General features: G+C 43.6%; 1 protein-coding gene across 4 annotated transcripts in view; it reads right to left on the bottom strand.

The window, feature by feature from the left end:
• ABTB2 (ankyrin repeat and BTB domain containing 2) overlaps nucleotides 1-17,285 on the bottom strand; it is a 144,416-nt gene that overhangs the window by 37,000 nt on the left and 90,131 nt on the right. For 2 of the 4 annotated variants that reach the window (XM_033928497.1, XM_033928495.1), the window contains exon 2: nucleotides 3,441-3,581. Coding sequence is in view for 1 of the 4 variants with exons in the window: in XM_033928495.1 (XP_033784386.1) it covers nucleotides 3,441-3,581 (141 nt within the window). In the remaining 3 variants the exon portion in view is untranslated. Of the gene's footprint in view, nucleotides 1-3,372; nucleotides 3,582-15,705; nucleotides 15,758-17,285 lie in introns of all 4 variants that reach the window. The other 2 variants (XM_033928496.1, XM_033928499.1) reach the window with 2 other exon arrangements.

Here is a 17,285-nt window from a genome sequence, read left to right on the forward strand (position 1 = left end):
TCCCAAATCCCACAAACTTTGCACTTGGCAAATCAGAACCAATTGAGTCTCGCAGCTCTGCTAGCTCAGTGGCTCATGCGATTAGAGGGCCATGTTTAGAATTCAAATTTGTTTCAAGAACCAGCTTCCTCTGCTTTTTTGGCAGTCAAGGATCACTAGAAATCAATAGGTGCCTGTTTCGAGGGATTCTTTCGCCCTGGGCTTGATTATGTTCCAGGATAAGGAAAGATATATTAAAGGAAGAGAATGAAGGCAAGTTACAAAATGAATGCTGAAAAAGAAGGAAGGATTGAGACATCCATTGGAAGTAAAACCCGGATGTCTCAATCCATCCAATTTACTTCCGTTGCTTTCAGCGGAAGTAAAACCCGGATGTCTCAATCCATCCAATTTACTTCCGTTGTTTCAGCGGAAGTAAAACCCGGATGTCTCAATCCATCCAATTTACTTCCGTTGCTTTCAGCGGAAGTAAAACCCAGATGTCTCAATCCATCCAATTTACTTCTTTTGCTTTCAGCGGAAGTAAAACCCAGATGTCTCAATCCATCCAATTTACTTCTTTTGCTTTCAGCGGAAGTAAAACCCGGATGTCTCAATCCGTCCTATTTACTTCCTTTGCTTTCAGCGGAAGTAAAACCCATCCATGGATGTCTCAATCCATTCTCCTTTTTTCTGGAGCCATATGGTAACCCTATGCTGAAATCTCAAAGCATTTTGCCAGTCTCTATAGAAACCTTAGAGTCAGACCTTTAGAATGGGCTCCCTAGTGATCTGAAATTTGTTTTTGATTAAATTCAGCTTCAGCATTTACTGGAGACTTGACTAGTGTGCGGTAAAGCTTTGCACTTGCCACGTATTGAATGCAAACATGAAAGTACAGTAAGGCTGGGTGATACTTGGAGGAACGGCCAACATCTGCCCACGTTATTGTATGCTAAGTGCATTGTCAATAACGTGGATGCACCCACGTTATCAAGGCGGCAGCAAAAACGAACTCCCTCAAATGCCTCTCCAGACATCCTTCACCTGCTCAACTTCCCAGCACTTACCACGGGTTCTTCCTGGTGGTTAGTGGGAGCAGGAGTGATTTCCAGATACTCTAGCCCCATCGGCGCCCAGGTTGTCTCATGGTCCATGCCAAGAACTCGCTCATTTTCCACTCGACAGTTGCTATGATCGCAGCCATGCGCCGATGGTTGCCGCATGCTAGTTCACATACCCACCCCTTTTACAAAACCACGCTAGCATTTTTAGCGCTGGTCGCAGCGATAGCAGCTCTGACGTGGCTGGTGCTACAAACCGGGGGATAGCGACTACTCCCTGCACATTAATAAACAGAACCCTTGGTTTTTAAGACTTCTATGTGTGTGGCATGCTGGTTAAACTACAGCCTCAGCACCCTGGGGTTGTGGGTTCAAATCCCTCGCTGCTTCTCGTGACCCTGGGCCAGTCACTTAATCCCTCCGTTGCCCCAGGTACATTAGGAAGATTGTGAGCCCATCAGGACAGGCAGGTAACAATGCTTGAGTACCGGAATAAATTCATGTAAACCGTTCTGTGCTCTCCTGAATGAATGAACAAATAAAAATATGGACGATTGAGGGATAGAGTGAATTGACTGAATTAGGAGGCTGGCTGTTCATTTTCATTTTTGCTTTCTTTGCATATTGTGTTTATTGCAATCCACTCTGTATTACCTTAGTGACTGAAAGAATGGACTAGAAGAACCGATACTACATACGTTATTTTCCTCTTTCCCTCCTCATATATCCTTCCTTCTTGTGGCGCAGTGGTTAGAGCTACAGCCTGAGGTCATGGGTTCAAACCCCACGCTGCTCCTTGTGACTCTGGCCAAGTCATTTGATCCTCCACTGCCCCAGGCGCATTAGATAGATTGTAAGGAAAACGCCTGAAGTGCCTGTATGTTGCTTTTCTGCTCTCTACTGTCTCCCCTCTCTCTCCCTCTTTTCTTTTTAAAGGACTATTTGGAAGGGTCACTGACATTTGGGATGAAACATGTCTGGGTAAGTGCTCAGCTTCCCAAACATTGCTAGCTGTTCTACAGACCTTACAATGCAATGATCTGACCGAAGTCAGAAACGATGCCCCCAGCACAACTTAACGTGGCCTCGTGACTAAAGATATTACCAGGGAACAAATAAACTAGTTTCTTCACCAAGAGGACTTATGGATGGCAGTTCTATAAAGGGGCACCAACTGGAGCCCATTCTATATGGGGAATAGGCACCTACTTTCAGTGGCACGCTCCGGACAGTGCTGGGACAGTCTGTAAGAATTTTCAGTGGTTCAAACTCCTCTTATTGAGCTTCGAGTCAATATTGACTTATTGATCTACAAGCTCAATATTTCTCCTCTCTTGTCTCTCCCTACACTCCTCCCCGGGAATCTCTCTTATCTGTACCCTTCTCTTCAACTGCCAACTCCAGGCTGCACCTTTTTCTCTCTTGCTGCACCTTATGCCTGAGACAAACTGCCCGAGTCAGTACATCAAGCTCCATCCCTGGAACTATTCAAATCTTCGAGAATGCGTTCAACTCATAACCTCCTCACCTTAAGCACTCTGAGAAACTCCCTAAGCCCCTACTTGTCCTGTTGTCTGTTAATTTAGATTGTAAGCTCTACTGAGCAGGGGCTGTCTCTTAAATGTTGTCGCACAGCACTGCACATGCCAAACTCAAGGACAGAGCGCTTATCTAATCTAATCTTCATTTTATATACCGAATCTACTCCCTAAAGAGCTCGACTCGGTTTACAGTTCGTTAAAAAATGAAACATAACAAGTAAAAACTGTGGGATAAAAACAGAAATTGGTTAGATTAGATGGATGGAAAAAGTTAGAAAAAAGTATGTTGAATTGCTTAAAATTACTATATGACAGCTAAAATCAAATTAACTATTGTGAAAACAACCAGGTTTTTAAACTTTTTCGAAACTGAAATAATTGATCTACCGGTCTTAGAGAATCTGGAAGTCCATTCCAAATTCTCACCAATTTAAAAGTAAAAGATTTACTAAGCTTCCCAGTGCATTTACTACCTTTCAGAGAAGGAAATGCTAATTTGCGAATTGTTGTAATTCTTGAATAGCAGGATCTAAAGGAATTCCCACTAATATTGAGTCAAGTGAAAAAGCAGCAGAGAATGAAGTGGTGGGATCGCCAATACAATATCTGTCAATTCAGAGGAATAGAAAAAAAAAAAAGAAGTACCTAGGTGACAGTATACATTCATCCACTGTACATTAAACTCAAGCATATCCAGAGAGAGGATCTTTCCAACACTGCAGTGGTGCAACGGCATTACCAACGCCCCTGCATCCTGCTCAGATACGATACACCTGTTAATAGCAGACCTCAGAATCCCCTTTCCCAGCTCTTCTCGCCACTCCTGTACTAAGCCATCCTCTGCCTGAAGACTCACTGAGCTCTGAGATGCTGCCCACGCAGGTCGCCAGCAGTGACTGCTCCAGAGTGCGCAGCTCCAGCTGTGCGTAGGCCTCAGCTTGGTCGTTCTTTGAGCCATCGTTGTACGGGCTGAAGTAGGCAGGGAGAGAGAGGACCCCTGAAAAACAAAAGAAGGTGGGTTTTTACAAAAGGCTTTAGGATCATAGGACATGATCTGAAAGAGTCACTGCAGGGTCACATCGCTCTGTCGTGCCTTTTTCTCCATGTCAAGACGCTGTCCTGGTATCTTAAGATACGGATCAAATACAGTCTTTAATAGGTGCTTCATGTTATAACAATAGTGACAAGCGTCTCTGTAAAATCTATTCTTGCGCATCTGGTGGGGGTGGGGGGGTGTCTCAATAATAACACTTAAGATCGTCACTGTTTTTCCAGCTTTATCACAGTTGTTTATTATGAAATCTATTATACTGAACTCCCCCCCACCCCCGGACATGGTGGGATTCAAGAGCACTTAAGCATTTAGCGCAGTGGTCTCAAACTCAAACCCTTTTCAGGGCCACATTTTGAATTTGTAGGTTCTTGGAGGGCCTCAGAAAAAAATAGTTAATGTCTTATTAAAGAAATGAGGTAAAACTCTTTATAGTTTATAAATCTTTCCTTTTGGCTAAGTCTTAATAATAATATTGTCATTTATAGCTAAAGAGACGTATGATCAAGAAACTGTTTTATTTTACTTTTGTGATTAGGATACCGAGGGCCTCAAAATAGTACCTGACGGGCCACATTTGGCCTCCGGGCCGCGAGTTTGAGACCACTGGTTTAGCGGTTGTGCCGGATACCTAAGTGCTTTCCTTGGAGGGGGAGGGGCATGGGCAGGTCAGGGGCATTCCGAAGAGTTCCGTATAGTTTGGAATCGATGCTTATGTGAGATTATTCACTTTCTCTTTCTAAGGGAGCTCAACCCTGTCAAAGAGACTAAATATTGTGAGATTAATAAAGTGTTTTTTGTTTATTTTTAAATAAAGGATATAAGGATACCATTTGTTTTTGGATATACCTTTTGTCCTAAAGTTGGCAGATTTCTTCTATTAAAAAAAAAAAAAAGAAAAAAGAGGACACCTTGTCCCACCCCAATTTCACCCCATTCCACCCCCAGCCTTGCCCCTCCCCTCCCAATGAACATCCCCAAGCACGGGACCACGTATGCACATGTGCGGATGTCGACACAATGTTGTCACGTGCATGCGTGCATATAGTATCATCGCGTCAACGTCGGTACATCCGCAGATGCCCTCCAGACGCGGGCCTAGGGTTGGAGACTTCCAAAACCCAGACAAACTGAGGGGTTTTGGAAATCCCTCCGGGCACTTGCACGTCCGGTAACTCTATTTTGTCCCGTACCATAAATAATTGTGTTTCAGGTGCTAACGTCCTGCTAATGGCAATGCCGTTCATCACCGTCACTGATGAAATTCTTTAATTACTTGCAGTCCTTGGATGTGTGCCAGTTCTCCAGGAAGAGCACAAGAGACTCTGCCAAGAGGGTAATCAAAATGAGAGAGAGCAGGAATGTCAAAGGAAGAAGGGGGATTCTGGGAGTTAACCCTTCGAAGACTCAGAGGCACCTCTCTGATGAAAGGAAAGTTGATATGGTTGGTGGTAAAACCATGATTCTACCCAGGGGTTTTCTTGACCTGATCTCTGGAACCTGGAACCAGTGAATCCAAACTATTTCCATCATCCAAAGATTATTTTGACTTTTGTACAAACAGACCTGCCTGTCTGTAAGGAAGCAAGATGACAGTGCCCGAAGGAATTAGAAAGGAAGGTGGAAATTTAGGTCACAAACAAACTCTTACGATGACAAAGTATGAAGGAGCCACAAGAGATGTGCATCTTTCTTAGATAAAAACATAAGTTTTCTAATATAGTACCTTTTATAGAGTCGAGAAATAGCATATGCCACAATTCTAACTATCTCAGGGAACCCAATCAAAAAGAAATAGGTCTAATTTAACTGTATTTTAATTTGATCATCTGTATTCTATTTTTCCAATAAACTGACTAAAGCAGGTAAATCAGTTATAGTACAATGATACATTAGGACATGAAAATAAATCACTAAAACAGATTATAAATACAATTTAAAAATAAAAAACAACAATAAAACATTAAAGCACAAAAACACAAGACAGAGTAAAGGGGCCATTGGGAATAATCTAGTAGAAATGAAATGAGGAGGACAAACTCTCATGTGACACTAAGGCCTGGATTCTGAAAATGGCGCTTTTCAGAAGGCGCTCGCTCAAACGGCGCCTCAGTGTTTTCATTGGCCATTAACGGTGCGGTAATTGACTGCACCGTTAAAAAACCAATTATAAACTAATTAAAGAAAAAAAAGTAGGCGCTGCAAGGTGCCTACATAACAAGGCGCCTAACCTGTGTCTACGCAGATACTGATCAGCGCCAAACATCAAAAAAGGCACAGTTATGGGCAGGGTTGACATTCAGCATCAATCACTAAGCATGATTCTACGTAGAAGACAGGCACCGGAAAAGTAGGCCTGTAAAACCGTGCCTATCTTAGACGCAGACCACGATTTTCAAAACAGCACCGTAGTTTCATGTTTTTATTAAAATTTGATGCTATCGCTTATACAACTTCTAAGCGATTTATAGAGTAAAAATGGGGAGACAGACTAAAATAAAACACACCAATAAGAGTACAATTAAGAGATTAAAACAACTTAAGTAAATGGCGTAACATAAAAAAAAAGACAACAGGACCTAAAAACTTACAGGATAGAAATAATAATAATTTTATTCTTATATACCGCCAAAGCCATAGTAGTTCGAGGCGGTTTACAATGAAGAAGGGCTGGACAATCAGCGAAAATGGTTCAAAGGTACAATCAGAGAAAATAGGTGGCAGAGAAAAAATGGTACAAACAGAGAAAATAGGAGCAATCAGCGAACAGTGGTACAATTGGCGAAAAATGTTACAATCAGCGAAAATAGGAATAATCAGGGCAAAAAATGGTACAGGGAAGAAGATCAAGGCAATCTGCGTAAAGGATCAATCCAAGAATGTAGGTATAACAAAGGGGTACAGTGGAAGTGGGCACGTAGGTAAAAAACAGGGGGGGGGACAGACAGCGGGTGAAGATGCGGTTTAAAGGGAAGCAGTTTAATGGGGAACGGGACATGGTGAGATAGAAGGGGCCAGGGTAGGGCATAGGGGTCTTAGGGAATTTTGGGTAGAAATACAATCAGTATAGGATAGAAACAAGAAAGGAACAAACAGTAGGAGGCCAATTCCGGTGCCATTTTGAGAATCCAGGCCTAAGGGCCCGATTCTTTATAGGTCGCCTAAAAAAACAGCAACAACCAGTGCGACGCTAAGTGTGATTCTATGAAAGTTAAGTGCCGTGCACAGAATCACCCTTGGTGCCACCTAAGGCATCCTAACTAGAAGCACCATATTTATTCCAGGGTTTTCTTGGCCTAAATACCTGTGTCGAAGTTAGGTATACATCGGTCCATATTCTATAAACGTGTGCATAACTCAAAAAAACGCAGACGATCTGACCCTAAACATGTCCACTTTCAGATAAGTGCTTTGGACTTTTATAGAATTGCGCCTTTAACATTCCATTAATGCCAATGTTTCAATTATCAGCGCCAATTGATCCTATAAATCAGTTACCCCCCCCCCCCCCCCCAGTGCACTGAATTCCCTGCGCTGCTCCAACGGTCAGAGTCCCTATGAGCATCGGAGCAGCGCAGAGCTTTCAGCGGACCTGATGGCACTAAAAACTTCTTGTGCGGTTTTGTAAAAAAAAAGGGGGGGCGCACGTTAGATGTTTACATCGGCTAGGAGTGAAGACTTTTAGGCAGACTTTATAGAAATTGAGGGTCAGACTGTACAACTATGAGGGAGGAGTGAACTAGTTAGGATAAAACTTGTACTGAAATGATGGCAAATCCAGTGCAAATCGTAACCTGTTTCTTCTCAGGGGACCCTCGACCACAAGAGGACATCCGCTCAAGCTCAGGGGAGGGAAGTTTCGTGGAGACACCAGGAAATACTTCTTCACGGAGAGAGTGATTGAGCATTGGAAGGAGCTTCCAGTGCAGGTGGTCGAGGCACGCAGCATCTCGGACTTCAAGAACAAATGGGATACCTATGTGGGATCCCTACGAGGTCATGCCAAGGGATAGGGTCACTAGGACTGAATGAGCGGGTCAGTAGAGTGACATTATAATTACAATTATTCTTTAGGGGGTCAGTAGATTTAAGAGGGTGGGTAAATAGTGTGGGCAGACTTGACGGGCTATGGCCCTTATCTGCCGTCATCTTTCTATGTTTCTATGTTCTATGTTTCTAACTGTATTATGTATGTTTAACCTGTAACCCGTTCTGGAACAGAAAACAAATGAAATCAATAAGATGAAATTTTGAAGACCTTTTTTCCACAGACCTTAATGTAGAATTTACAGTCGGTGCAAAGACACTTTTTAAATTACCTGCTGCTGGTGCAAATTAAGCTTTTAAATTAAGAGACTCCAACAGTGATTCTCTCACATCTTCCACTTTAATTCTTTTGAAGAATGTGAACGGAATTCAAGGGTTCACAGGCCCAAGACACTTCTCTTCGTGCTACAAGTATTTTGAAAAATATACATCAGATGTGTTTGATTTTACAAAGCAAGAGTCTGCTTTTATTGCAGGCGGACACAAGTTCTTTGTAATCAGTACCACATGTGAGAATTTTAACCTCCTCCCTCTTCCCCCCTCAAACAAATGCTGCTAACATCCTAGTTTAATTCCCTTTGCGGTCTAAAGAAATACTCATTTAGGATCAATGGACGTTCGACTCGGTATTTGGGTCCTCAATGAATCAATTATTATTGCACTTGCTTCAAGCAACATGCCACATCATTTTAAAAGCAAAGAGAAATCAAAGCATGGGATCTGCCAACAAAGAACAGCTTTAAACAGGGACTCTCCCAAGGTCGATACATTTTGGTGACTGTCGTTCACCAAACTTCTGAGAGATGACTTAGCAGCACTGCGCTTGTGGTGACAAAGAGCATACGGCAGTGTCCCGTGGCACACGAAACCCGGAGGCATCCGGAAGTGCGCAGACAATCGACGCGATGATGTCGTGCACATGCGTGACATCACGTCAACATCCGTGCACGCCCGGAGACCCTCCCTGAACCTGTCGCTTCGCCAGTGGTGGATCCTGGAGGAGGGGAGATGCCAGCAAAGAGGAGAGTCATCGGCGCCGCGAGAGGCACGTCCTGTAAGCAGTCAGCCAGCGCTGCCGCCTCTCCTCTTTGCTGGCGTCTTGGGGCACACCGGTGTGCCAAGACACACAGGGGTCCTTTTGGTTGTATAATAGAAAGGCAGTATATTAAATGCATTACCCTCACCCCTTTTTTTTCAATTCTTCATCTACATCCAGTCAAATCTTAAGTATCTCTGCTTTACTACCCTAGAAATAAAGGTGTTGATATGTGGGATTATCCAACATAACCCCCCCCCCCCCCAAGCATGAACAGCCTGGGGCAGGGCTGATAGAGCCAGTGCAGGTATCATTCCTGGGTGAACTCACTGCATGGTAAATAATCAGCAGTAACCTCTGACCTGCGTCTGGTTGATTGCTCTGATGTTTGACTACAGCGTGCTTCCTGTTGTGGACGAGATAAGAGCTGTGCATTCACTCCGTGGAGATGGTGCTGAAAAGAGCGATGGTGCCACAGAAATAACGGACGCGTCAGCACGCAGAGCTGGCATCCTTTTATCTGTCACCGGCTGACCTCCGGAGCGGAAAGAAAGGTGGTATTATTTCTCCGACAGGAAGAGCATGTTAGAGGAAAAAGGCGCATCTACAATTGTGTGACAAGTCCCGTTTGACCCCATTCCAAAGGACACACGCCTTTGTTTTTTTGGAAAGTAATTTTATTTGAAAAATAACATTTTGAGAGAGGGGGGAGGGCAGAAAATATAAACAAAAGTCATTATTAAAACATCACTTTTATAGGATAAGCCACTTAGATCCTCCTTAACAAAGCCGCTCATAGGAATTGTATAAGTGACGGAGTTGTTACTGCAGCGGCCGGCGCTCAAAACAGCGTGGCTTTGTATAAGAGGAGGTTTTAAAGAGACTCGCATGGACGGGCATTTCGCAAGTACTTTCATAACCCTAAAGGTTCTCACCAGATCCACCTGAATTGAACAGTCCACCATACGAAATATGGATGTATATGCAAGGGGAAGCGGTCCGTCCTGGGCGTTGTCTTGCTAAGGGCGCGACACCTTTCCTCCTCTCTATCCCTCTCTGCTCCTCTCCTTGCCACGTGTGCCCCTTGCCTTCCTCCGTACCTTTTTTTACTTTCCCAGCGCGAGGTGGCTGCCCGCGTCGGCATTGACCATCGGCACTCTTTCTGATGTCACTTCCGGGACCCGCGCCTAGGAAGTGCCATCAAAGGGCGAGCCAACATCGACATGGGCGGGGGGGAGGGTGCATGCAGAAGGGGGGAGGTGTGCCACTCACCCATACTACGCCACGCAAAAGAAGGTATAATATGAAAAAATATGATATATTTTATATAGGTATGTACAAATGGGTAGATTGATTATATATTATAGGCGGAAATAAGAAAGAGTATTGAGAACCAACTCAAAAAACGCTGACTCTGTATTGTAACAGCTTTACAGATGCACAAGTATTGATTAAGAGGTTTAATAATATATTGATTATGGTTTAATGATTTCTGTATTGAAACCATCCCAACAATACAGAGTTTGCATTTCTTGGGATGGTTTCAATACAGAAATCATTAAACCATAATCAATACATTAGCAAACCTTAATCAAAACATGAGCTTTATTATCGCTGGCCATGGCGGTATTAGCTCCGAAGCAAACAGGAATTCTATGAGCATTGGGGCTAATACCGCCGTGGCTGTCGATAAAAAAACCTAATGCGGCTTCATAAGGGGGGGGGAGGGTTAGGCATATTAATGTGTGTATGTTCTTTTGTTGAATAATTTTAACAAGCGGAAGTGATGTCACAAGCACATTTCTGTCACTTCAGCACATTTCTGCCACTCAAGTTAGGTACCGCAAAGCACACAAGAAAAATCTTCTTAGCCAAAAGTTTTGTAGTCGAGCCAAACCATCAGTACTGCTAGTATTCTTTTTATTAATGATTTTCACTTGAAAAAGAAGCCATGTTTATTAGATTTTCAAAGGCTTGTTGCATGGCATGGCACATTGTTCTAATTATAGTGGAATTACTGTCGTCTATGATGGAGGAGTGTGTGGCGCAGTGGTTAGAGCTCCAGCCTCAGCACCCTGAGGTTGTGGGTTCAAATCCCACGCTGATCCTTGTGACCTTGGGCAAGTCACTTAATCCCCACCCTAGGGCCCCAGGTACGTTAAACTGTGAGCCCACCTGCTTGAATACCTGAATGTAAACCGCTTTGAGTGCGGTTGTATAACTATAAAAAGGCAGTATAGAAGTCCAAATCCCCAATGCATGGCCCCCAAAGTCCTCCACTGTGACTCTCAAATAGTTGGCTGAAATGCGCTGTAAATGCGTTAACTTCAATCTTGCCCACAATCTCTTAAGTGTGTTACTCAGGTGTCTTGTTTATGGAATTTGATACTGTTGACCAAATGAAAATAAAGGGAATTTTTAAATATATCCTTGAAGTGCTGTCGAATCAACATTTAATACCTAGTTTGAACAAACAGGTCAAGGCAGTTTATAAAATTAGTAGTTATGTGTTAGCCTGAAATCTTTTAGTGGCCCTCGGAGCTGTGGCCCTTTATGTGAAGAAAGTTGGAGGCCACCATTATCTTCTATCTTTATGAATTTCTGATCGAAAATATTGTCTTCCAGCTGTCTTTATTTCTGCCTCATAACACCTCCTCCTTTATCAGAAGCCTGCTGCCAGGGACCAGTCGGGACCAGTTAAATCCCGCCCCCCAGCAAAAACGAACACCAAACGCTTGCGCAGACCATCTACAGGGAAAGCAGATGGTCTGCACATGAGTCAGGATCGCACACTAGCGCTCCGTGCGGTCGGAGGGGGCGTTCCTCCGATCGCCCTCATTTTAATTTTGTTGTTTTGTGAATTGGTCGGGCCTGCACAGATCGGCCACGGAGAGACAGGTAAGCCCTAAGTCCTCAAATCCCTTACCTTAGCAGGTCCGCACCTCCCCCACCTCAGGGATTTACTGTTAAAGACCCTCAAGCGGCCCCTTTGCCCCTCTTTCACCTCAGGGGGAGCTAAATGACACCTGTGATGGCAATGCATCAAGTATAGGTCAATTTGCAGAAAGAAAAAAGACACCAGGCTTTGTGTTGCAAAGCGATTTCCCTTAATGGATTGGAGCCTTATCCTTGATCTGACCTTGGTATGGGGGTCTTTATGCTGACAAGGACAGGCCTGAGAAGCTCCTGATTATTTGTTTGCTGTCTACTGGAGATCCCTGGCATGAAGGAGTATTTATGTTGTCATCCAGAATCAGTTATGTAGAATTGCCACTATTAAACCATGTCAATGTTATGAAGAGATTTTTATTATAAAGCTCCCCAGTACTAAACATACTAATGTATATGGTACGTACGGTATATTTGTGTGCAGTGAATTTTGTACCAAAGTATGAAGGAGGAACAATTGAATGGTTATAGCACTTTACTAGGATTCAAGGTCACACCTTTCAGATTCCTCATCTGCCACCAGCTTCCTCTGTGACCTTAGGCAAGTCATCTCCATGTGCCTCTAGGCTGCAGCTCACTATAGGGCATTGAGCTGGCCTTTCCAGTCCAAAAATACATACCATAAGAATTGCAGCAGGAAGAATGACATCACAAGATGAAGCAATGCATGCTGGGTGGAACTGCCACATTCGCTCCCCCCTCCCCAAACCTTACCTCTTCTCCTTCCCCGAGTCCAGGCCACGTCTAATGCAGCCCTGAGCTTGAGGCCTTCCAAAGCCCTGACAAACTGTCGGGTTTTGAAAATCCGTCCAAACACCTGGACAACATGTCCGGGTTTTCCCAAACATCTAGTAACCCTACGTGTGCCAGTAAAGAGAACCAGCCCCATTCTCTTCCGTTCTCCCCTGCACTTTACTTTTAGTTACAGATCTTAAAGCGGTTTCTTCCCGCCTGAGGGAAATCTGGTGGTGAGAATCTTCTCTTCCCCAGCTAGATTACATTCCCTCCAGGACACTTCGTTCCAATAATCAAAACTTACTCACCATCCCCTCAATACATGAATTATTTTATGATACAACTCGTAAATCCATTTTCTCGGTTACTGCCCCCTCTCTGTGGAACGCCCTCCCATTGGATCTTCGCCTAGAAAATTCCAAACTAAAGACTTTTCTCTTTAAAAATGCCTCACTCTCTGAACCCATTTTCTTTCAAATAAAATTCATGCAGCTCCTGAAGGACTTTGGAAAAAACGCTTCTTTTGAAGCAAGCCCTACCATAAGAACATAAGAATAGCCTTACTGGGTCCATCAAGCCCAGTAGCCCGCTCTCCTGGTGGCCAATCCAGGTCACTAGTACTTGGCCAAAACCCAAGGAGTAGCAATATTTCATGCTACCGATCCAGGGCAAGCAGTGGCTTCCCCCATGTCTTTCGCAATAACAGACTATGGACTTTTCCTCCGGGAACTTGCCCAAAACTTCCTTAAAACCCCTCCCTCCTTCCTTTTATTTTGATTTTCAATCTCGATGTATTTATTAACTTACCTTATTTCTCCTCCTGTCTTGTTTCCAGTGCGTCAGTTTTATTTATTTTTACTCTTTTTCTTTTTCTCCAATTCTAGATATGTTTTATTTTTAATTATGTATTATTTTTGATTTAGTTTTTTTAACTCTTTTTATTGTAAACCATTAAGGTTCCTGTTTGATAAATGGTATATCAAAGAATAAAGAAACTCGGATTACGTAGCACCTTCTTCTCCTTTTCTGCTCCACACAGGCAGTGGTGGAAGACGGGGTCCTTGTCCCTGTGCTCCCTTTAACAGTCCAGAGGATTCCCACGCCTCTTCTTTTGGGTCCAATTTTACAAGCTCGCCTCCCCCTCCCTCCGCTCCAGAGCAATCTGGCATGCTGAACTTCTGTGGCGTATGTCAGCCATTTGCAAAACTATGCATTGCACGCATAAGGCCTGGCAAACTCCTGTACGAACACAGTCATCTCTGATTTATTTCGACAGATTTGATTGTACTTTGGAGATTAAACCTTAACACATTCATTTTGCAGAACTTCCAAAGGGATTCAACCTTTTTTTCCTTGCTCCCCAGCCTTACCCGGCACGTGGGCTGTGCTAACATAAACGCACTGGTTTTAAAAGAATGTTCTCCATACGGAGGAAGCTTCTGTAGCAATTTGAACAGATAATGATTTAATTAAAGGATGGTCATTAAGACTGCGAGGGGGAGGTAGAGCTCAGGCTCACAGCAATGCACAGTTAGAAGAAAGCACTTTTCTTGATTTCATTTATTTTGCTTTCCGAGAGTGGGAGCCTTAAACCTCACCACATGGCTTAGGTTACAAAGGGTCCTTATGGGGCAGCTCTTTCTTCTAAGCAGCATATTAATTTGGTAATGCACTGGCTCTCTGCTGAAAGCAGGTCTTGTTCTGCCTGACCAAGCTGCATTCAAAAGGCCTTTGGTCGGACAATCATAAACCAGCCACGTGATACTGGGCTGACAGGAGGCACACTGGCACAAAACAGGCTCCTCTTGCGTTCTTCTCGACTGTGCTGATCAACAAGTGCCATGCAGCACTTTGGCTTTGGAGAAAAGAGGGGAGCAGTCACCACAGCGCTGGGTGCCTGTTTCTTTGAAACTTAATTAGGGCTCTGACCTATATGCTCAAAACTCGCCGTGCCTTTAAGGATTGATGCTAAACCAGTTTTAAACTGTTTAGCGTCAAAAGTTTTTCAGCCATCGATGCCCAAAATGGCTAAGCGCGGTCTTTTCCGTGGTTTGTAGCAACCTCCAATAATTGTATATAAATAGGATTATAACGAGCTCATCAGTATTAAAATGAGCACTCTGATCTATGCCCAGATGATGCACGAGATGAAGTGCCAGCTTTTAACGCTCCAAAATTTCCGACAGGTTTGTGCTTAAAAAAAAAAAAGTGCCCCGAAGAGCAGCTTTTAAAATTTGTAATGCCACAGAAGTTGTGTGTGTGTTACACATGCACAATATCTGTCCCAATTAAAAATAAAAATAATAATTAAAAAAAAAGTGGTGCCGGGACCCCTCTGCCCCAACAGTCTACTCCCTCTAAGGACAAGAGGGAAGCCAACTCCCTCCCACCTCAACCATCCATACCCCCCTACACCCCTGAAATTGAAGATCATCAGAAGAGATTCCCATTCCCTCCTGCTTCCGGGGCCCCACCACAAATCCCCAACCCCCCCCCCATGATCCCCCAAACCTACCCTTGTACCTCTAAATTGAAGATCGGCTGGAGGGATGCCCATTCCCTCCTGTCCCCGAGCCCCGCTGCGAACCCTTGAACCCACTGTGAACCCCTCATACCTCTAAATTGAAGATTGGCAGGAAGGACGCCTTTTTCTCCTGCTGGCAGGCCTGCCTTTTCAAAATGGCAGGCCTTTCCCTTCTTGGTGCATCCTGGGATGCACTGGGAGGAGCCTATGGGCACGACTTTTTTTTTTTTTTTTTAATGGGCACAGATGTGTGTGTATGTATTTTTGTAACCCGCTTAGGTTTTAGGCAGGATATGAGTTTGTTACATAAATAAATAATACAGTTGACACTATAAACAAAACAATTAATACAAGAGGAAAAGAATTCCATTAAAAAAGGACAGATACACTCAAAAGACACATTCATGCCAGAAAAATATACAGGGTCCTGACCACCACCACCAGACCAACAACACTAGATGCCAAAAGCCAAATTAAAAAAACAACAACCCAAAATCAAAAACATGTTGTTGTCAACAAGATTTGAAATATAATTAAGGGTGATGTCTTGTGCAGGACGACTGGGAGGGAATTCCATAGAAGAAGGACAAGAAAGAAAAGTGGGGAAGGGAGCAGAAGGGCCAGGCGCTGCTCAGGTAGTGAGCAAAGGGATTGACCCGAGACCTGAGAATAAATTAACGCTGAAAGATAGAGAGGAATCTCTTGGTATACGGCTAAACTTTATACCGATAACAATAAGAAAGCACAGGAGATATGCGTGCACGATCAGATCGACTAACCTTACAAAGTTGCCTCGTTGTTTGCAATGCCTATGTCGATACCGCGGTACGCCTGCAAAAACGACAAGAATCAATATGAAACACAAGCAGAGCGAAGAGAAATAAGCGCCTGAGCGCCAAGAAACCAGATTGCATGACTAAAGAAATAAAAGATCAGAAACAAAAAATTACTCCCAAATACTTGATGTTGCTACAGGCGAATCCCATAATACTAGACTTACAGTGGTATTTAAAATGAAAAGACTGTTGATTTGTCACAACCGAGTACCAGTTTATGAGTCTGCAACCAATCTTCAAAGCTATCCAGAGTTGCAAAGAATGTAAATTTAAAAGAAGAGGGGATGTATAAAAAAAAACCCAACAACCTATAATAATACAAAACTAATATCACACTCGTCAATGAGAGAGGCAACAAGTGGGGACAGGGGCTCTGGCAGCAAAGGTACGATTTAAAGGCATGGGCATGTATTGTAGAGGGGGGCCCCACCTCAATCCACCCTGGGCCTCTCCAAAATGGATTTCTGGCTATGCCGCTACATGTGTCTAGCTTATACATAAATCTGGCCTGAGAGAGGTGCCTGTCTTTCATCTCCCACGGGTCTTTATTTAAATTAGATCATCCGTAAGTAAGGGATTGGTTCGTCCCCTCTTTATCTTTCTTTCATAGGCTCTGTGCTGAAGCTGCCATTCACAACTCCAGCCATGGAAAGAGGGGACTTTCTAGTTTTACAGTCCTATCAGATGTGCTAATTTCCAACGCTATCCCCATCTGTGAAGCCGAGATGTCTCATTCCTCCATTCCTATCAATATAAAAAAGATAAATCATGGCTCAGCACCATTCCTTGAGACTGCAGTGCAGGACACCCGGGTTCTATTCCCAGGCCCAAAAGCATAAATTACAAAATACTCAGGGCTTATGTTTTATTCTCAAGGATCCTTTCTAACCTTACCATTCAAAATCAAGAAAAAAAAAAAAAAGATTGTTTCCCTCAGTTCCCACAGGACCTTGCTGAGGCCTTTATTAATGCAATAAATCAGCTGAAATGCATGAAGTCTTTTTGTTTTACAGACGAAGTACCTGCTATTTGTGACGTCTGGCAGTGTTGGCTTGGAGTAAGCAAAATGCAGCCTCTAACCCTAAACTCATGCTGTCAGGGCAGAATCTCTGAAATTGGCAGTCCACTAAATTATCATTTATAAACACTGCTTCTATGTACCCACGTGGTACCCTACTACACAGGAATTTGGGCCATAGATCACGATGCCGCTCTTAAATTAAGGGCCAGAATTATTCACAGACACTAATGAGTAGACAAATGGGGAAAGCCTGGGATTTGCTGAAGGGTTCGATAGGGTTCTTAACATCACACACCAGACTTTTCTTCCGCTTATGAAACTTGCTATCAAAGGGTCGATGTTCAATGCAATTTAACAGGCCAGAAATGGCTCCTGTCAAGTTAAATTGCCTGTTCGGGGCTAACAAGTCACTTTTAGTGGCATTTAACCAGCTAGTATAGCTGAAAATAACCAGTTGGTGCCAAACTAATCAGTTGGCATGGGGCAATGCCGACATGTTAAT

This window comes from Geotrypetes seraphini, chromosome 19 (genome assembly GCF_902459505.1).
Source record: "Geotrypetes seraphini chromosome 19, aGeoSer1.1, whole genome shotgun sequence".
Classification (NCBI taxonomy): Eukaryota; Metazoa; Chordata; class Amphibia; order Gymnophiona; family Dermophiidae; genus Geotrypetes; species Geotrypetes seraphini.